The following is a 21376-nucleotide window of genomic DNA, read 5'->3' on the forward strand; positions in this document are numbered from 1 at the left end:
GTGAGCAGGGGAGTCATTCCTGGACAGACCCCAACCACAGAGAGGGCCGGGTTGGGGGTGCATCACTGGCTCAGTGGGCTAGGTCACGTGACATCCAGCAGCAGATCACAGGCCAGTTTGTTTGTAATAATAAGGGGGGCAAAGGCAGAAGTGCAAAAAGTCAACAAAAGGTAGAGCTCGGTGGTCTCTGTGGCTCCCCAGGGAGCAGAGCTCAGGCGCTGGCTTTTCAGCTCTCACCAGTCCTTTCTCCCTGGTGCCCTGTATGGTGGGCTCCGAGCTGCTGACCAAGCCTTGGGTTCTCCTGGTGAAAGCTGCCATGTTTCTTTTCTTTTTTTGTGACTGCAGCTAACTCATTACCTGCAGTGCTTACTTTGGTGTCTCCCGAGTGGGAAGAAGAGGACGAGGAGATGGATCTTCGAGGCTTTAAGGAGTTGAGGCCTTTCTCAAACCCAGAACTGGGGTTGATGGATGCCCTCCAGTGCCTCGACCGTAGTGACTGGTGAGCTGACACCTTCCCCTTCGTGGGCTGTGGCCGGGGGAGAGCTCAGAATGGCTCCTACCCCCCAGCTGCCCTTCTCTCCCCCTGTTAGGACTGGTCCCAGGGAAGGAGGAGTGTGTGTGTGTGTATTTGTGTGTGTGTGAGAGTCCAGCCTCCTGTGTCTGCCCTGCGACCTCCAACAGCCCTGGGCACTGCTCTGTGGCACAGCAGAGCCAAGAGGGGCAAGTGGAAATTTGGCTCCACATTTCCTTAGGGTGTCTTGGGATGGTCACAGCCCTTCATTTCTCTAGATCAAGTTCAATCTGCCCCCAGTGTTCCTACCACTGTACTAGCCGACACGCAATCCAGTCGTGGGCAACACAATGACCAGGGTCCAGACACTTGCAGGAAGCCCTCCCGTCTGCAGGCCTCACGTTCAAGTACCTTCTGTTGAAGGCACTGGCTTTGTGTCAGGCATGGGCCCAGGTCATGGGGATGGGCTTCCCTCTTGGTGAGGGTGAGCCATAAAATGGCTTTTGCTGGACTGTTAGGATTTGAGGCTGGGTGTTAAACCAGGAAACCCTGTCTTCAGGGCCATTGAATAGAGCCCTACTGTGGTGAGGGGGAGGGTGGTGGTGTGGGTGCCCCTGGTTTACAGAGAGAGCAGGGCTCCTCCCTCCCCACCTGCCTGTGACAGGGCCTGGCCTTGCTTTTCAGGCAGATGAAAGAAAAGGGCCTGGTGAGCATCCGGCGCCTGGCGGCCTGTCACTCGGACGTCCTCACTGGGAGGCTGCATGATGTGTCCTTGGCCGTGACTGGGGAGGTAAGGCCTCCCAAACAGACCGTGTTCTACTGTGTTTCCCCGAAAATAAGACCTAGCCAGACCATCACCTCTAATGCGTTTTTTGGAGCAAAAATTAATATAAGACCTGGTCTTATTTTAATATAAGACCCGGTCTTTAATGTAATGTAATATAATATAATATGATATGATATGATATGATATGATATGATATGATATGATATGATATATGATATGATACCGGGTCTTATATTAATTATTGCTCCAAAAGACGCTTAGAGCTGATGGTCCGGCTAGGTCTTATTTTCGGGGAAACATGGTATGTAGTTTGCCCCACCCTCCAGTCAGTCCCCCTTCCCTGGGGCTGTTGGTCAGTGCAGGCCACACAGTGGCCGCAGAGGGGCCCATGGTTCCCTGGAACATGGGCATCCTTAGCTTATTTTTCAGACTTCAGCCAGTGAGGTGGTAAGTAGCCACCCATTTCTCAGATTGGAAGATTGAGGCCTGGGGTTTCCTTATTTCTATGTCACAGCCCTGCATTGTCCTCTGTACTCAAAATGCCAGGACAGTTGTAGCATTTCTTAAGCCCTTTCTCCCAGGGGGCTGGGGCTCGGCCTAGGCGGAGCCCAATTGGCAGTAAGATACATCTTATTACAGGTGGGGGTCCATGGTTCCCCCACCCCTTGGGAATAGACTGTTCTAGTGGGGGGCCTTGTGAAAATCAAGCTGAACATTATTTGTGAAAGTACTTTGAAGACAAAGTATTATACAAATTTCAGATGATAATGATGGAATTAGTAATTGTGATATGACAACAGCAGCAATAATAAAAATTTTTTAATGGCGCTGTTTTGCCCAGAGCTTCTGCAAGGTTTTCGTTCCAGCCTGGCCAGGCCTAGGCCTGGTGCGAGGGTGAAGGTGGCAGAAGAGGGTGGTACAGTGCCCCATTCTTGGTATATTCTGGAGCCTTTGGCAAGATCCAGCGGTCCTGGAGGGTCCTCTCTCATCTCTCTCCAAGGTCACCAACCTCCGCTCCAAGGTGTCCCGCTTGGCCATCAGCACGCTGGGAGACCTCTTCCGGGCCTTGAAGAAGAACATGGACCAGGAAGCTGAAGAAATTGCCCGCTGCCTGCTCCAGAAAGTGGGGAACACCAGCGAGTTCATCCAGAGAGCGGCCAACCGGTCCCTGGGGGCCATGGTGGAGCACGTGACCCCTGCTCGCTCCCTGGTGGCCCTCACCTCGGCAGGCATCTAGTATGTGGTGGCCAGTTGTCTGAGGGGTGGGAATGGTCCAGGTAGGTGAGGCAAACGGAGGAGCCCTGGGATGGGAGGGGGTGTGGAGCAAGTTCCTCAAAAGTTCAGCAGGGGACAAAGACCCCTGCTTCCTGGCCGGCCTCTCTCCCTCCTTTCCTGGGCCAGGCGGGGGGGTGATGAGGTGAAATAAGGGCAGCCCAGAGCCTTGGCTGGTAGGGAAAGGTGCTTTGTTCTGCTAAAGCCTGGGGAGCTCACAGTGGCCATGTAACGTCCCTGGAGACAGGGCTGCAGAGGCAGTCTGAGGAGCTCCTGCCCCTCTCCCAGGGGAGGGGCATTTCTTTCTGATGAAATCTGGGCTGTCAGATGAGCAAGGCACAAAATCTCACCCTTTAGTTGGCACAGCTTGGCCTTCTCTTGGAAAGGAGGAAAGGACTGGCTACTACTGGAGCTTTTCTGCAGCCAGATTTGCTTTCCCTTTACATAAAAACCCAAACCAAAAGCAAAACCAAAAGCATTTCTCAAGTCCTTTCTCCCACAGGCAAAACAACTCTCAGCCTCAGTAAACCAGTCATAACTCTGGGCAGGGAGGTTTCTCAGACAGACCGCAGGGCGGGGTGTGTTGAGCAGCCCCAGGCTTTTGCTAATGGCACCACAGTCCAGTGCAAAGGGCAGGGGCTCTGGAACCAGGTTGCCTGGGTTCACATCCCAAATTGTTACTTAACTGTCCTGTGCCTCAGTTTTCTCATCTGTAAAATGGGGATCATAATAACGTGGTGAGGAGTACATGGATTGGTTCATTTAGAACAATGCCTGCCTCTACCTAACGTTCATCAAGTGCTTACCGGGCTATTATTAACTTGGGAGAAGTTAACTGTACTTTTTCCTGGATTCCTCCCTTTTTGCCTCAGCTTCCTCACCTGCCAGATGACAATAATAGTAGCTTATGGAGTTCAAGAGATAATGGTTTGAAGGTGCCCGGTAGGGTGTGTGGCACCGAGGGTCTGCTCACGACAACCTGTGACAGCTGGTCATTGCTCAGGAACCAGGGTCAGGTGTGTCAGGGGGGCCTTGACTTCCTGGGGATCTGGCTAAAATGCAGATTCTGACTCAGGTGCTGGTCCTGGGACCACACTGAGTAGGGAGAGCCCAGAGGTCTCCCTTTGTGTTCCACTGAGATGGACTGGAAGGGGCAGGGGACACACAGGCCCTGCTTCAATAGGCGAAAAAGGGAGAGGAGACATCCTGATGGGTGTCTTCTGGAAGATTTCAGGTTCCCCCGTTACAGCTACCAAATCACCCATCAGCCCCTGTCCCTCCCTCCTGTCTCAGTTCAGCTCAACGCATGCGCAGTAAGCTTCCACTAAGCATTGGCATATGCCAGGCACCAGTGGGCACTGGGGATTCAGCTGAGAGGGAGACTAGGTGTCCACTCCCTGGGAACTGCAGCCTATACCTCCCAGGGGACAGGGACAGTGCTACCCCAGGGAGCATCTCGATCTGCCTGGGGCTAGGGAAGGCAGAGGATATGTTGACCAGGTGGGATCTTTCCAGGAGGAGAAAGCATGGGGAAATGCATTCAGACAAAGGCAGACTCCAAGTTCAGGAAGGTACAGAGAACGGCGGGCACAGGTGTATGTGGGCAGCACCAAGTGGCTTCACTCTTTCTTCCCTGTCCCATTCTTGCTGTCATCATCCTGATTTCTATTGTTTGGACGTGACTGCTCTTTCCTCAAAGGTTCCCCTTCGTCCACATGGGATAGAATTCATGCTGCGACAGGCATGAAACATGGATACACAATTGTAGGTCCATGTGTGCCAGTCTGGGCACCCCCACACCTCATTCCTCGACTGAGCTCTTGACCGTGATTGTGTTTCTTTTCAGCCATCGAAACCCCTTAGTCCGGAAATGCACTGCTGAGCACCTGTCGGCTGTCCTGGAGCACATAGGTGCCGAGAAGCTTCTGTCGGGCACCAGGGACAGCACAGATGTGCTGGTGCACAACCTGGTGAGGCTGGCCCAGGACTCCAACCAGGACACCAGGTAATGCAGGGCCAGGGGCCTGGGGCTGCTCACCTGGCCAGCCTTGGCCAGAGAAGGCAGCCAGCCAGTCCTCCGGGCCCTGGCTTCCCTGGATCATGCCGGGGGACAACTAGATAGAAGCCACATCCTTTCCTTACAGCTGTGGTCCCATGTCTCCCCAGCCTCATAGCCAGTCCCACTCAGGGAATGGTTGGCGCTCCCACCTGCGCTTTCTCACCTTCAAGTCTCTTTCTCGCCGCTTTGGTCTTGGTCTTGTTCTTGCGCCTCCCAGCTCCACTCTCTGCAAAGACCACTTATTCATTTTTTTTTTTTTAAACAATAGACATTTAATGAGCCATCTTTTCATTGTTTTGGATATGACAGTGAATGAAAAATTAGGCTTCTGCTGTCTTGGAGTTTACCTCCTATTGGGTAGACGAATAATAAACAAATAAATAATTATGATAATTTGAGATACAGAGAAAAGATAGAGAGGAAAAAAGAGGTAATGGAGAATGGGGTGGGGCTACTTTAGACTGAGAGTTGGGGGAGATCTTTCTAAAGGTGACATTTCAAGTGAGACCTGATCGCTGGTGGGAGCCAGCTCTTTGAGGATCTGGGTGCGAGCGCCCCAGGCAAAGGAAATGGTCCAAAGGCCCTTTGGACGGGAATAAGCTTGGTGTTCAAGGAAGAGAAAGGATAGGCTGGGGGAGCAGTGAGTGATGGCCGTGGTGGGCGGGGCCCGGCCAGGGAGGCCTCATGGGCCCTGGTCAGGAGTTAGGATTTTGGTTTGTGTGTGACCAGAAGCCACTGGAGGATTTTTTAGTAGAAGCATGAGGCAGTATTAGATGGTTCTTAGCAGGAGAGTGATAGGTTCTGATTGATTGTCTTTAAAACCTCCGGCTGGGGTGCAGTTAATCACACTTCTCAGTTCACAGCATGTTATCACCATGTCTGGAGACCGCACCACACCTCATGCAGCTCTGAGGGCACCGCCACACTGTGTTCTGTGTTGCATCCCAGGCTGGGCATTCACGGTGACAGTCTGAGGGTATGCCCTGGCGGGATGCAATGCATGCCATTTCTCCCACCTTCCTCACTGCAACAGTGCTGCACCCGACACTGTACGGGCCCCCGATGGAGCCCAGGGGGAATGTCTTTGAAATATGCCCAGGAGCAGGATTGCGGTCGGGGCACATGTCCACTATGCAGGCCAGGCATAGCCAGCAGCTCTCCTGCCTGCTGCTCCTCCGCCTCCCTCCTGCCTCCCGCTCTTGTGGCTTTCCCTGAGCTGTGTCATCACTTCCCGTGGCTGCAGCCACAGTACACTGATGCTTCCCAACCTCTTGGCCCTGCTCACACATTCTCAGTCCCACATCACTGATGCCGCCATAGAACCCATCATGGGGATGCCCAGCTGTCATCTTCAGTGTAAATTGTCCCTAGATAACTCACGGCCTTATCCCCAAACCTGCTTCTCCAGACTTGTTCTCTCTATTGTTAAAAGTCACTATTATTTACTGAGGCATCTAAGATGCAAAATGGGGAATTTCACACTTCATTGATTCTAAGACACATTTCCTCCCTACACTTTAATATCTTATAATCAGAGGCCTCTCACAGTTGCTGTTAGCCAGGCGGCAATTATGACTTAGGTTTTATTATCTGCACATTGGCTAACGTGGTCATTGTTGCTCATAGTATAAATCTTTGAATTAAATTTTGCATTGCAGGAACTACACTGTGAGCCTTTCTTTGCTTGTTAGCCTTTTATATTTATTTTAAGAAGTCACCAAGGATGCTCTGTGGGGAATTGTTGAGTTTAATTGCCATTTAAAATGTCTTAGAAATATTGCACTCTTACTCGGCATTTAAATGAAAAGTTGTTGCATATGAGAAAAGGCATGGGAATAGTGGCGGGGTATAAATTAGGTATTAATGCGAACACTCGTCATTGAAGGAATGACCGAAATTCTACGTTGTCTTGCAAAGCAACCTCCGAGTACTTTACGTGGCCTAAGGAAGGACACTACCCCCAGGTAATGTTGCCTTCTGCTTCTAAGACAGCACGGAAAAGGGTCGTCTTCACACACGAGGCAGTGTCACTGAAAGCAGTGAACATTGCCAGTGTTTTCTTTTTCTGTTTTTCCTTAGTGGAAAATAAATTAATGGTACATTTTACCATCAATAAAGCCGTAGGTTAAGCAAATATGATCATTCTCGATGCTTTATGCTCTGCTTCCAATCTACCAAGTGCTGCAGTTTCAATTTCCTTAGCAGCTCTTGAATCTGATCATCCCTTCGCACCCCCACTCTGTTGCCTTGGTTCAGGCCTTTATGGTCTCTTGCCTGGACTATTACAGTGGCCCCCCTATAGCTCTCCTGGCCCCCAGCCTTGTCCCCAAAGATCCTCCACACTGCTGCCAGAGACAATTTAACTAAAGTGAAGCTATGATCCTTCCTCAGCTTCCCGTTGCCTGCAGGCTAAAGCCCAACTCAGTCCCATCTCCCTAAACTGGTCCCACCTTCTTCTCCTGCCTATTCTCTTTCTGAGTCCAGTCTTGCCCGCTGTTCTCCAACTGACCCTAGAATGGCTCCCTGCCTCCCATTTACTCCCCAATCCTGTCCCGCTGTGACAGGATCACTCCCTAATCCTGTCCCTTACTCATTTTTTGAGTCCCAACCCAAGGGTCACCTTTCTGTGAAGCCTTCCTTGATCCCCTTCTTCACCCACCACTATTCACCAGGAAGCGTTGACCACTCCCTCCTCTACTGCCCTATTGCACCCTTCCTCAGACTTCTAAATACGTCTAAATCTCCCATACAAAAAAAAAAAATTAAGCACATTTTGGTGTAGCCATCCAGCAATATATTACGTAGCCATTAAAAAGGATGACACAGGAAGATGATTAATGATAAAGTGAAAAAAGCTGGATACAAGTTGTATACACATTCTGATATCAACTAAAAAATGTAGGTGCATGGAAAAAAGACTATAAGAACACATATGAAAATGTAATAGTGGTTTTCTCTTGGTAATGGGTGTATGGATGTTGGTTATTCTTTTATGAATCTAGTTTTTAACTGGTTAGCGATTATTGTTATGATTAGAAAAAGTATTAAAAACTCGCTTACTGTCATCAGAACACTACATAAAATTGTAAAGCAAATTCATGCTGCATCTCTGTGGCTGTTTCTTCATCTTGCTCTTCTCCCTGTGGCAGGTTTTATGGCCGGAAGATGGTGACTATCTTGATGTCGAATGTGAAGTTTGATGCTTTCCTGAAGCAGGCCCTCCCGTCCCATGACTTGCGGAAGGTCATGGCGGCCATTAAACAGCGGGTGAGTTGGAGCGTGAGTGGGTCATCGGGGGTGGGGGACCAGAGCTGAGCCTGGCAGCCCTCATGCCGGTCGGGGTGGGAGGCGTACCCCAGAGGCTGTTATTTCATTGATGACACCTGCCAGGTGGGATAAACGTAATTTCCTGCCCCTGTGCTCAGACCCCTCACTGCCCGTGTCCCTGGAGCCTCCCTGGGTCTCCATGCCTCCATCTGTGAAATGGGGGTCTTGACCCCCATTACTTGGCCCAGACTACCAATCCTGTGGAAGACTTGACAGTGTCCTCCGAAGCTCTTCCAGGTGGAAGAGGTTATTCTGCTGTTATGGTCTAGGCTGGAGTGTCTGGCAGTTCCCCTGAGGGTACTCCTTTTGACTCAAGTTCTATATGTATTTTTCAAGGGAATAGAAGATAGTGATGAACTTCCATCTGCCAAAGGCCGCAAGGTGTCGAGGAGTCTGGTGGTGTGTGAGAATGAGCTGCCAGGTGAGGACAGGTATGGCTGCTCTTGTCTCTCTGGGGCTCCACATCCAAGACTGTCGATGAAGGCAGCCAGTGATGGCTCTGGGAGGGAGTGTGGACTGGCGCTATGGCTGAGTCCTAGTTGGGTCTGCAGCACTAGTGGGAAAATGTATAGGACGTGTTCCCTCACGCACATCTCAGGGACACCAAATCCTGGGCTCAGGAGCCCCTGCCAGTGGAAGTGGGTTCCTGCAGTCTTGGCCGAGGGGGTGCAATTCCACTAGTATAGGTGGGACCTGTTGTGGGTCAGGCTATCTGGGTGAGCTCGGCATTTCTCCGTTCTCTGAGAGCAGCAGATCCTTTCACCCTCAGGGTGACCAGCAAGTGACTAGTTTAGAGGCAGAGTTGGGACAAAAACAGATGAGAAGGAGTGGGCTAAGGAGCTGGAGGGTGGGTGCCAGGAGGAGGTAGAAACCAAGCAGGAGTCTAACGTTCACTCCTGTGCCCCAAACTGAAACTTCTGGGAGGGCCACATGTGAACTCCTTAGCAAGGACCCCACGGAAGCCGCTGCCCACCTCTTCAAGAGTAACTTCCTGCTCTCTCTCCCATGCATCCTCTCTCAACCAGACCAGAGCCACTCGTGTTTCCTGCCCCTCTACATTCTCTCTTTCTACTGTGCCTTTGCTTCTGCTGTCCCTTTGTCTTATGCAGTACCATCTGCACCCAGAACATGCCTTTGTTGTTGGTGGTGGTTTTTTTTCTTTTTTTCAGAAATAGACTCACACAAGTATAGCCAGCTGATTTTTATTTTTTTTAAATACTTTTTTTTATTGGGGAAGGGGAACAGGACTTTATTGGGGAACAGTGTGTACTTCTAGGCCTTTTTTTTCCAAGTCAAGTTGTTGTCCTTTCAATCTTAGTTGTGGAGGGCGCAGCTCAGCTCCAGGTCCAGTTGCCATTGCTAGTTGCAGGGGGCGCAGCCCACCATCCCTTGTGGGAGTTGAACTGGCAACCTTGTGGTTGAGAGGATGTGCTCCAACCAACTGAGCCATCCGGGAGCTCAGCGGCAGCTCAGCTCAAGGTGCCATGTTCAATCTTAGTTGCAGGGGGCGGAGCCCACCATCCCTTGCAGGAGTCGAGGAATTGAACTGGCAACCTTGTGGTTAAGAGCCCGTGCTCCAACCAACTGAGCCATCCGGGAGGCAGCTCAGCTCAAGGTGCCGTGTTTAATTTTAGTTACAGGGGGCGCAGCCCACCGTCCCTTGCAGGACTCAAGGAATTGAACTGGCAACCTTGTGGTTGAGAGCCCACTGGCCCATGTGGGAATTGAACCGCAGTCTTCAGAGTTAGGAGCATGGAGCTCTAACCACCTGAGCCACTGGGCCAGACTAGAATATGCCTTTTTACTCTATGAGAGTCCACGAGATTCAGCTCACCTGTCACCTTCTCCCAGAAGTTCTCTCTGAGACTCTGTGCCCCATGTCCTCTGGGTGGACAGGTGGTCCCCATTCTTTAGTCCTCTGTCAGCCCATGGTGTCCAACCTGTGCTGTCTCGCATTGGTCTGTGAGCCCCATAGGGCAAAGGCCACGTCTCTCATCTCCTTGTTCTCAGTACTCAGCACAGCTCTTGGCACTTGGTAGGCAGAGTGTGGAATGTAGAAATTAGTGATGGAATGAATGGTGCTGGGCTCTGTTGGGTGGGACTTAGGTTTAGGGCTTGAGCTCAAAGACCCAGGCTCTGACCTGGGGTGGGGCTAAGAGGTCTTTATGGGGCTAAGAGCTCAAAAAGCTCTTGCTGGCTGGAACGGGCCAGGGAGGTTATGGTGGGTGTATGATCCCAGCATAGGAGAACAGGGCTTCTTAAATTTCCCTAGTTACTGGAGGACTGTGAGCAGGGCTTAGACAGGCAGGGGTCAGGATTCAGGCACTTGGCAAGATCTTGCCCCACTCTTCAATTAAATGTGCACCAGTCGGTCAGCAATGGATTCCCATCCCTCACTCTAAGCTGTCTCTCCCGTTCTTCACATGTCTTCTGAAAAGAGAGAGAGGAAAAAGAAAAAAGGCAGGAAGAGAGAACTATGCCCTCTGACAAGGGGATGGGACTCCAGGCAACCATATTGTTGTCCCCCAAGGAAAAGGGATTCCAGAATTCCCAAGGCCAGTGTTCCCAAAAAGCAGGTGGAGGAGACACTGCGGGTGGACAAAGCTGCAGGTGACACTCTTAGCCCCACCTGTCTGTGGGCGGGGCATGGGACAAGAGGTGTGTGCATCCCCTGGGGCTGCGTGGGTCAGATGCTCCTTCCATGTAGGCTCGGCCCCAGTGGCCGGAGGCTGGTGGGACTGCGCTCTTCCCTGCGGGGTGGAGCAGAAGCCGTGGAGCAGCTGAGGGAGCTGATGCGGCTGCTGGAGGCCAAAGACTACCAGTCTCGGATGGAAGGCGTGGGGCGGCTCCTTGAGCACTGCAAAGCCAAGCCAGATGTTATCACCAGCAACCTGGCCCAGGTGAGTGCTGCCCCACCCCTGCTCTCCCAACAGCTGTTTCTCTTCTGTGGGTGCAACTTTAATTTGAAAAACTCTGAATAGTGTTAGACACTGTGCCAGACCCCTCAGGGTGAAGGGAGCATGACAGGCACTTGCTATCCAGGTGCGGTAGTGCCCTAAGACTACCTGGCAGTGGCTGGCGGGGGTGAGGGCCCTGCCTCCCACCAGGCACCGCAGAGGGGACTGGGCACCTCTTATCCCTCTAGCAGATTTATAGGGAGGAGGGCAGAGGTGGAGGTTGCTGTGGCTGAGGGCTGCTGCTGGTTAGCTCTGCACGTGATGCTTAGGGGCAGAGCAAATGGTGGGCCAGGCGGGTGGGTTAGGAGTAGGCACAGGCCTTTCACAGGCTGGAAACCAGGACCGATGGCTGCTTCTTCTGGGAGCAAGGCTGCTGACAGTCTCTCCACACAGCAGAGTAGCTCAGACACAGGCTGGAAAGCAGCAGACCTGTGTTTCCACCCCAGTTTCTGACTAGCTGTGTGATCTGGGCAAGTTTTAACCTCTTCCAGCCTGTTTTTGTTCCGTTTTTAATGGTAAAGTGAGGATGAGAACACACACCTCGTGGGTTGCTAAGATCATTTCAGGAAAGAGAGAGTGCAGAATACTGAACAAGCTGCTCTCATACTTTGCATGCAATGAGTGCTCAACATGTGGTCAATCTTCCTTCCTGCCCCCCACCCCCTTTTGAGGAGGTGAGTCCTTCAGCACTGGGAATGTTCTGGCATAGGCTGGAAGACCGCTGCGGGGAATGCAGGAGGAATCCCTGCCAAGGGTGGCTGGGCTGTGGGGCCCCTGCCCAGCCTGGGTTCCATGGGCTCTTGGTTTCTGTTCCCTCAATAGGTCTTTGATGCTTTCACCCCAAGGCTTCAGGATGCCAACAAGAAAGTGAACCAGTGGGCACTGGAGGCCCTCGCCAAGATGGTTCCCCTCGTCAGAGAGAGCCTACACCCCATGCTGCTCTCTGTTCTCATTGCCGTGGCAGATAACCTCAACTCCAAGAACTCTGGGATTTACGCGGCTGCTGTGACAGCGCTCGATGCAATGATTGACAGTCTAGGTGAGCCTCCTGCTGTGCCTCCTGCTTGGCTCTCGTGGGCAGCTGGCTCCCTTCCTAGTGCCTCCCTAGGTTGAGCCCACCCGTCCTGCTTGGGAATCAGCAGAGCGGTGACAGGCACTGGTTAACCGTTTTCCCAGAGGCAGCGTAGGGCAGGGGTGGGTGGCCCAGCGCCTCCAAGGTTCTTGGCTGGCAGCTTTTCCATGTCACATTCAGCTGTGTGTCTTAGGTGGTAAGAAGCAGAGGAGTTGTGGAGATGATGTAGTCTTACCTCCTTTAGTACACGTGACATAAATGACTCACCCAGGGTCACACAGCCCCACAGTGAGTGAGACAACAGGGCACGGAAGGAAAAACGGGTCAGGATGGCCAGGGAGGTGTTGGGAAGAGCTGTCAACAGTTTTCTCAGTTGTATAAATGATGGCTTGTGTGGTAGTGAATGTAGCTTGTATGGGGACCAGGAGGGATGCTGGTGAGACTGTAGGGAAAGCCTGTTGAAGAGGACATAGCTGATGCTGGGTGGGCCTGGGTGGCAGGCCACCTTGATGGTCTGGCATAGGAGTCAGGCCAGGAGCCCATCGGCTTTTTGGATGTGGAATGGATGAGAGTTGCCTTTTAGGAAGATTGTTTGGGGCCAGGGCTTCAGGTGGGAGGGATTTGGAGTAAGGGGTGGGGAGTGAAATTGGAGTGGGGTTTAGCGGGGAATGAAAAGAAAAAAAGGAGGGATCTATGGGAGAGACATCAGGAAAGGCGAGAGTCCCCAGTTCCACATGGGCTTTGCAGGATCACACATTGCTTCTTAAACATTAGCTGGGATTTTTGGTGCATCTGCCTCTGTTCTCCAATCCTTCCATGGATGATTGGAAGGGGATATTTGGTATCTAGTACACAGGTTGAAGTGCAAGTTCAAACCTCCGGCGCGTGTAAGGACGTAGTACATGTAGACTTATGCCCCAATCAGTAGAATGATGCGTTTTCACAAACCGGCTTTGCCTTGATGTGAGACAGCTTACGGGATGAGAACCGTCTTTGTCTGACTTGCTGCCGTATGTCCTGAGGAGCACAGGGCAATGTCCTGTCGTTAGTACCCACACCGCACCCTCATGGAGAGGCTGGAAGCCCCGCCTGGCACACCTACTCCTCCCCCCATCCCTGCACCCTGGCTTGAGCCCAGCTCCCTGGTGCTGGGACAGCACTGTGTCCTTGGCTGGAACCTCCAGGAGAAGTTTCAGTTACAAATCAAAGGCCGGGCCAGGCCCTTCTCCACCACCCGAGTTCATAAATATTGTCAATTTCCTCTCTTCATCTCAGAAGGAATTTATGATTTGCTGAGTATGTTGCTGTAGAACAAATAATATAAATCCAGCTTTAAATTATGGCTTGTTCTCACTGCTGCTCTGGGTAAGTGAGATTGCTGTTGCCAATACCCAAGTCTCCCAGTAAGTCACTGCAGGCCCTGGATTTATTGGGAAAACCTACACCAAGCGAAATAGGCTTTAGCTATTTGAAGAGGATACGCACTCTTGTCTGGGGAGAGAAGCTTTTAACTCTTTCTCTCCAGGTATTTTCCCTTTTTTGCCATTGGGCCAGCCTCCTTGAGTGCATGGGAGCTCTGAAGCTTTGAGCTGTCGAATCTGGTGTCTCACGTGCCCACATGACTCAGGTCCCCTCTACTTGGGGTCCTGCTGTACATACCTGGGCCGGGAACCCTGGAAAGGGGCCCCAGGGATGGTCTGCTTTTGTGATCTGACCACAACTTGAGGCAGGTCGCAGCTTCCAGGAAGACACCTAGAGTTCTCCTTCCTTCCTGGGACAGAGTGTTCTTGAGTCTGGATGACGATGCCGCCTCTGGTCCATCAGCAGGAGCACTTGGTGCAGGGACAATGGAGCAGGTGTGAGGGGACCTGTCTTCCTCTCTACTCCTTAGGGCAGCACGAGGCTGGGATGGAATGGGGTTGGCCTCAAAGGGATGGAGCCCAATAAATCCCTGGCTAAAGACTCCCTTGTCATGGGCCTTCGCTCCATGTCATTTTGAACAGGTATATATGGCAGGGGGCTCTCAGGGCCCCGTGGCCTTGCTGCGAGCCATGCCCTTTCAGCCTCACCAGCAACACTGGTTTTGCAAGGGCTCTTCACTATGAAGTGACGAGCCAATTTTCATATCCACCTAGGCCAGAACTGGAGGGACTTAGGTTGCCAATTAGGAGCATTTATCACTGCCAGGTGTGCCAAGGATAGAGTCAAAGTCTTCCCAGCGGTGGTTCTCATGTGCCTGGAATGGTCTGAGTCTGGCCTGCAGAGGGTACTATGGATGCAAGTAATTAAACTTCTCATTGATGAGGGGATTGGGTGGTAGAAGCAGAGACAGGGCAGGTGGGACAGAAGAGAGGAGGTGTAAGTCTTTCTGGCCATATCACCCAGGCTGAGCCTGGTGACCCTAGTGGTTCCCAGGGGGTGGGGTGGGGGGACCTTTAGCACCCTGAGGCCGCTTCTGGAAGTGGCGTGGAACCCTCTGAGCAGAAGGAGCTTTCTCCCAAGTCTGCTGCTTCCTGTCCCACAGGGGATTCTGGGCTCCAAGCTGGCCAGGAACTGTGAAATGCTGTGAAGTCACAAAGCAAGAGCTCAGCATGTTGTATTTGTTTCCTGCCCTACGAGGGGCCAAGGAGATCAAGAACACAGCCAGGCCAGGCCAGGCCATCTTCTGGCACAAAATCCAGATCACACAGCCAAACCAGGAGGCTGCCTGTTGTAGGTGACCTCTTAGGATCCCTCTTCATTTAGGAATTCAGTGATAAAGTCGACTCACCAGCCACCACATCTCTCCTAGTTTTTTGGTTTTCCTTAGGGTGAGTGGGACAGGTGGTGTGTCGGTTGACAGGACAGGTGGGATTTCTGCCCATGTCCCATTGTGGGGGGATGGTGAGGAAGGAGACATGTTGGATATCTTGCTCTCTGACCTCTGCTCTTTGTCACTGCCTGCCTTGGGACCTGCCCAGGGGAGAGGCTGGAGTGGCATCCTCTCTGCCTAGTGCCCAAACCTTCTGATTTTAAGGGAATTCATCCAGGTATGAAGGCAGTTCCTGCTCTGACTGGCTCGTTCTGTCTTTGGCCTCTGTCACTGGGTTAGTTATGGAAGAAACTTCACTAACGAATGGTGACAGCTCACCATTCTCCTGGTCAGACCTCTGCATTCAGGCTTCTGAGCACCAAAAGGAGTTCCCTTAATTTATCGCAGCCCCTGGCCAGTGCTGGAAAGAGCAGATAAGCTTGCAAATGGGTGGCTTCCAATCTACTTTTGCTGTTTTGCTTTCTGATTTTAAACTTATAACCTTATATAAATTATATAAATAATTATAACATTATATTGTTACTGGAATTTACAGATTTATTCATGGTGTCCCTCTAGTATCCCAACAGGTTAAAAATGTCTCTGATCTTCTATTTCTCACTTGCATGCATACAGAGTTCCCTGGTTCAAAATCGTAACGCAAATACAGTTTTGTCTTTGCATCTTTCATTTAACACTACCTAGTTTCCCATGCTATTATGCAGTCTTTCTAGTTAACTTAAAAATATAAAGTTTACTTTCCACTACTGTAAAAGCATACTTATTAATTATTGAGAAAATGGAAAATGCAGAGCATTTGGAAGGAAGAAAACCTCACTTATAGTCCCAAATCCTAGAAGAAACCATTATTAGCACTTGGCATTTTCCATTTTAGATATTTTTTCTGTGCCTGTTCATATGCATGGTTGTGATTCTATTACACAATTGTATTTGCGTCCTGCTCAGTTTCCCCTAAAACTACATCTATGTATCCACATTTATGTCCATCAATCTGTCTCTAACATCCATCTGTCTGTCACTTTATCTATCTATCTATCTATCTATCATCTATCTATTAGGTTGGTGCAAAAGTAACTGTGGTTTAAAAGGTTAAAAATAATTGCAAAAACCGCAGTTACTTTTGCACCAACCTAATATTTATCTATCACCAATCATCTATTACCATCTATCAATTATCTATCAATCATGTCTGTCTGTCTGTCTGTCTGTCTGTCTATCTATCCATCCCCCAAAGTTCACAGCAATTTTGAAGAAGCACAGACAGTATGACGCAGATCCATGGGCGGAAACGAGGCCTGTTTGGAACCAATTTGACTATTCCAGGCCACTCACTCTTCCCCAAACAACCTATGTACATTCACTTTTTAAAAGTGGCCCCATTGTGACCTGGAAAAATTAATTCAGCTCCGCAACGGGCCTCTTTCCCACCCAGGCGTTTTGGGTCCCTGGCACTGAACAGCTGCGCGTGGCTCAGGCCACTGACACTCTCTATCTCTTTTAGACAACCTCTGCCTCCTGCAAGCGTTTGCTGGGCGGGTGCGTTTCCTGAGTGGCCACGCAGTGCTTGCTATCACAGACCGTCTGTCAGGTGAGCACCCCTAAACATGCCGCCGCCCCACTGCCTTGCAGTCAGTCTCTGTTCTTCTCTCCCCACATGTGGTTGAACCACCACTAATCTTAGACCAAAAATCATCACAAACCATTTAAATTTTTGATAATCTGCTTTTTAAACATAATCCCCACATTGTCAGAAGACGATCTTTGTGTTTGGTCAAAATGAAGCAGGTTTAGACATAACTAAAACAGTTTTTAAGAAGCCATTGTGCCTTTCTTCCTCTTTGCCGCTGGCTAGCTTGCAGGGTACCTGATGCCTCCCAGGCAGAGCCGCCTTGTGGGGGCATGGCTTTGTCAGCAGCAGCGCTGGTGTGACAATTAGATAAAGTTGCCTCTTCTTTGGCATGTACAGCCTGGCAAACAGAGTGCAGGCTGGCTTTCAACCCCACTTGACCCCTTGGCCAGGTGCCCGGGACTGGATTACGTGGAGATGAGCCTTATTCAAGCTTGTTCCAAGCTTATGTCTGCTCTGAGTTTGCAGGATAAGTCTCAAGCGATTTCATTCCAAGGCTGAAATCTTCTCCTGTTGGCCCTTCAGGTGGCAGCGTGGAAAGGACATAGGTTTCAGGGTGGACAGACCCATTTGCCACCTGCCAACTCTGACCTAGGGCAGGTTACTTAACTTGGTTTTATCATCATTCCTTGCTGAAAACCCCCTCCCCCATCTCGGGAAGGTCCCAGCCAGGAAGGAGGCAGGACTCAGTCTGTTCTTTGGACTCCTGATGGCACCCCAAAAATGCAGATGGTTCATGTCCCCCCCCTTAAATCCTTGTCTGCCTCCCCAGCAGTCTTCAGGGAAGTGACCAGGCTCTCTGGAGTGGTTCTCAAGGCCTGTCATTGCCTGGCCCTCTGGGCTCTGTCCCTTACCCCAATCCCAGTTATATGCCCTGGATCATTAATCCTCATAACAGCCCTCAAGGAGGGTGTGGGTTCCATGATTATCCTTTTAGAAATAAGGAAAATGGAGCTCAGAAAGGTTAAGTGCCCAAGGTCCCTGGGCAAGTAATCCAGGATTTATCCCCAGGAGCCTGGCTGCCGAGCCAAGCCCTCAGCCTATCCCCAGCAGGCCCTGCCTTTGCCTCCTAGGTGCCAGCATGCCACCCGCCTTGTACTGGCTGATTTCCCGTCCTCTCAACTTTGCTTGCCCACATGTGGCTCCTGGCCTGCAAAGCCTTTCTCCACCCATCCCTCCTAGGGAAGAAGGTTCTGGCATCACTTCCTCTGTCTCCCTTCTCCCCAGCCCTCCTACCTGGTTTCATGTGCCTCTTAAGAGCATGTCCCTCACCAGGCTCCAGCCAGGGCCTCACAGCATCGGGGCCTCAGGGGGTGCTCAGCTCATGTTACCTGCCTGAGGGCATCACTCTAGCTCCTCCACCGCCCCATTTCTTGCTCCTGGAATTGCCTCTTGCCCTGGTTCAGTCCCCTCAGCCTCCCTGGAGTGGCCCCTTACCTCCTGTCCAGGTGCCAGGCCATACCCAAGTAGGTGGGGTGAGTGAGGCAGGGCTGGGGGCGATGATGCAGCCACAGTGCCATGCTGAGGGTGCCCTGGGCTGAGAATGGGGCCACATAACTGAGACCCCCGTGGGTACCAGACAAGGAACGCTTTTCTGATGCTCAAAATCAGCATGTTGTGGGTGAAAGCCTACCTGTCCTTGGTAATTTATGGGCCCAGAGTGGGGTGGGTACCTGACATTAGATTATCTATTTATTGTAAATATTTTCCATCTATTTCCAAGAGACTCCAAAGGCAAGAGTTTCTGTGCCGTGCTCCTGTTAACCAGGTGCCAGCCTGGAACAGAGAAGACAATTTCAGTTGACACAAGGTGTGGACTAATAATAGCACAGCTTAACAGGAGTAAATCTTTTGCTAATTACTTCAGCTGCCTTTTAAGCTTGAGTTTAAAGGGGTTTTCTTCCTCATGATTACACCCAGAAAGGCCACTGCCACCTCTGCCAGCCTGAGAGACCCCCCAGTCAGCGGTGATCTCCCCTCTGTGTAGCCGGGGATGTGGGACTGTGTAGGCGGGTGGGATAAGTGCTCTTCCTGAGGAGCAAGCCGCCTGGGGGCTGCAGTGTAAATGCCTCACTGTTGGGAGGCAGAGAGTTCCGATGTGGCAGGAGGGGGAAGGAGCCCTGCTGGGGGCAGGTACACGCCTCACCCTTTGGTGGAAGCAGGGAAGCCCTGCCTGGCTCTGGTTTGGGGGAAAGTTCTCACCTTCATTGGCAGGTGAGATTCAGTGCAGATTTAGGAAACCTTTCCATTGTTCAGAGGAAATAGCTAATCAGAAGCATTTTCTTTTGGTTCCCTCGTGCTGTCCCCCTCCCACCTTGCCCTTGCTTCCCCACTCTTGGGGCTGACTGGGGCAGCTTTGCTGTTCACTGTGCCCTCCCTTCTCAGCCTGCTCAACGTATGAAGCTGCTGGAGGCCCCTCTCCTCTGGGAGACTTTCCTAGAGAATGTGGACGTGGCTGGGCTGAGTTACAGTCCTACCTTCCCCAGGAATGAGGACCATCTCTACTTCTGAGGGCTCTGTGATGGTGGGGAACCCCTGAGGAGGCCCCACTGTGTGTGGTCTGAAAGTCAGCGCACACAGTCCATGGGAAATGGCCCTGTGAGCAGTCAGGAAGCGCTGAGGGGGCCCAGGTCGTCTCCCCTTTTCCACTGTCCCCGGCTGTCTCTGAAATCAGAGGGGGCCCCGTGGGACTCCTGCTGAAAGATATCCTGAGGTATTGGATGATGTTAAGCTGATGAAGGAAGGACAAATTGGGGTTGCCACTAAAAATAAAACTCCAGACCAGCCTCTGAAATGCAGAACCCCTAGAGGTTTGGGGGCAGCGAGGGGTGGAAAGAGCATGGACTTTGGAGTCAAGGCAGATCTGGCCTCTCTCCTCAGCTCTGCCCTTCTTAGCTGTGTGCTCTTGGGCCAGCTTCTGAGCCCTGAAATGGACCAGCATCCTGCCTCTCACGGTGCTGTGAGAATGAAACAATCATGCTGCAGAGCTCTGAGCCTGACCCAGGACTCTGCAGGCCATGTTTGTTTCCCAGGCATGCCTTAGCCCAGGGAACCTTCCAGTTTCTTTGCCCCATAAATAAGTAAAATGCTGCTCTCAGAGTCATTTGCCTTCACCAACACTTTTCCTTTGGCAGGATGACAAGCAGAGAGTGCTGATTATAAAGCAAGCATTATTAGCACGAAAGCACTTAGGGCAACATGGCCATGGCCGAGGGCAGGAGCAGCCCCTCCCCCACCCCACCTCCCAAAGCAATTTGGGATAGCCCTTGGCATGGCTTTGACATCGAGGGCAGTCCTGCATTTACTCTGTGTTGGAGGGTTTAGCCTGCTTCTGGGTTTTCTGGGGTTTAGAGCCTTGGGTAACCAGATTTGGGGACATTCATCACTGAATGATGGTTTATAGAGCACATTCACGCCTCTTGGATGGCTGCTGGTCTTATCCTGAGGTTTGGCATCCAGACGCTGGGGAGGCCACACTGGTCTTAATTCCTGCTGGCTGTTTTATTGTCCAGAATACTTCATTTGACAGAGTCTTGACTTCTCTCCCTAGTACACGTTTTCTCTGTGTTTGCATGAGCTCTCATAGGTGGTAATGCAGATTAAAGCAATACCAGTACCAGCTACTATTTGTCACCTGCCCACCTACTATTATCTAATCTCTAACAATCTCAAGAGTTTGGTTCAGGATTATTATCTTTACAGAGTGGGGAATAGGCTGGGAAAGGTTGGGTGACTTTCTCAAGCTCCCACAGCCAGTCCATAGCAGAGGTTGGATTGCAATCCCAGTGTGTCTGCTTCCTTCCTGTCCCCTGGGCTGCAGGGACCCATGATGGCTATCGTGGGCCCTGAGCACTTTCACCTTTGCCTACCCTTTCCTCCATGAAAAAAATTAGAAATTGTATTTTAGGACCGGTTGGTATAAACACAAATATAGACCAGACTGTATATCTTCATATTTTTTCTTCTGATTGAAAAAAAAAAGAAAACATGTTGTGAGCCCTCGGTACTATGTCTAATGGATCCGTCAGCCCTGCTGGGCTGCCTGCCCTTTGAGGGACAGAGTAGGGGTTCTAAGAGAGGCAGTGGGAGAGGGAGAGAGTGCCTGACTCAAGTAACTCTTCCTCTTTTCTGCATGACAGTGCTGGTGGCCTCGGTTTACCCCCGAAAGCCCCAGGCCGTGGAGCGCCATGTACTTCCGGTCCTCTGGTACTTCCTGAAGAACATGACGGGGAACGGCGTCCTGCCTGGGCACAGTGGGAACGTCCGTCCCGTGGTGTGCCGGCTGTCCAGGTGCCTCCAGGAGCAGATGGGCTCCCGGCTGCAGGACTTGGCCGCAGGCCAGCCAAAGCAAGTCCTCCAAACACTCCAGGAGCTTTTAGACACGGAATCCCTGTGAGGTGGCTCCAAGATCAGAGGGCTGGCACCTGACAACAAGACCACTGGCAGCTCATGCCCCTTTCAGCTGGATTAGACACAGATCTGAAACGCGCCATCCTTTTTCTATCTTATTTTATTTTTTGGATGGCATTATCTCCTGGTCTACTTTCTCTTAGAGTTCCAGATGTACATAGTATATTTTGAAGTAGAAATAAAAGAATGACTTATTTTTCTAAGGTTTTCTTATCTTCCACTTTTTTAACTGCAGATAATGTTCCAATAACTAGGTTTGTGACAAACAAAACAAAACACGACAATAGCAAAACCAGCTGTAGATAATACGGAGACGAAGAGTAAGGGAGAAAAAGTGTAATACAGACCCATATATTGCAGGCCATTGGGGGCATTGCCCCCCGAGCGGCTGGACAAACCCCCAAAACTAGAGACCTTGAGTTGGTCATTTAAATTCATTGCATTTGTTATTGGCCTGATTTGAGGTGAATGTAACAGATACCTCTGGGAAGCTTCTGCCTTACAAAATTTGCGCTGTGTCATCTGGTCCTAGGCAAACCTAA

The 21376-nt window shown here is 51.1% G+C and overlaps 1 protein-coding gene across 2 annotated transcripts in view; it reads left to right on the top strand.

Moving 5' to 3' along the window:
- The window catches only part of TOGARAM2 (TOG array regulator of axonemal microtubules 2), a 48548-nt gene extending 27550 nt beyond the window's left edge, over positions 1 to 20998 (top strand). Inside the window, exons 10-19 of one of the 2 annotated variants that reach the window (XM_019735263.2) lie at positions 346 to 499; positions 1196 to 1301; positions 2299 to 2534; positions 4417 to 4575; positions 7779 to 7896; positions 8293 to 8387; positions 10664 to 10856; positions 11736 to 11952; positions 16299 to 16385; positions 20564 to 20998. In XM_019735263.2, coding sequence (XP_019590822.2) covers positions 346 to 499; positions 1196 to 1301; positions 2299 to 2534; positions 4417 to 4575; positions 7779 to 7896; positions 8293 to 8387; positions 10664 to 10856; positions 11736 to 11952; positions 16299 to 16385; positions 20564 to 20820 — 1622 coding nt within the window. In that variant the 3' untranslated portion in view covers positions 20821 to 20998. Of the gene's footprint in view, positions 1 to 345; positions 500 to 1195; positions 1302 to 2298; positions 2535 to 4416; positions 4576 to 7778; positions 7897 to 8292; positions 8388 to 10663; positions 10857 to 11735; positions 11953 to 16298; positions 16386 to 20563 lie in introns of those variants that run through there. The other variant, XR_012496297.1, reaches the window with a different exon arrangement.
- The last annotated feature ends 378 nt before the right edge of the window (positions 20999 to 21376 follow it).

The sequence above is a fragment of the Rhinolophus sinicus genome, linkage group LG05, assembly GCF_036562045.2.
Source record: "Rhinolophus sinicus isolate RSC01 linkage group LG05, ASM3656204v1, whole genome shotgun sequence".
NCBI lineage: Eukaryota > Metazoa > Chordata > Mammalia > Chiroptera > Rhinolophidae > Rhinolophus > Rhinolophus sinicus.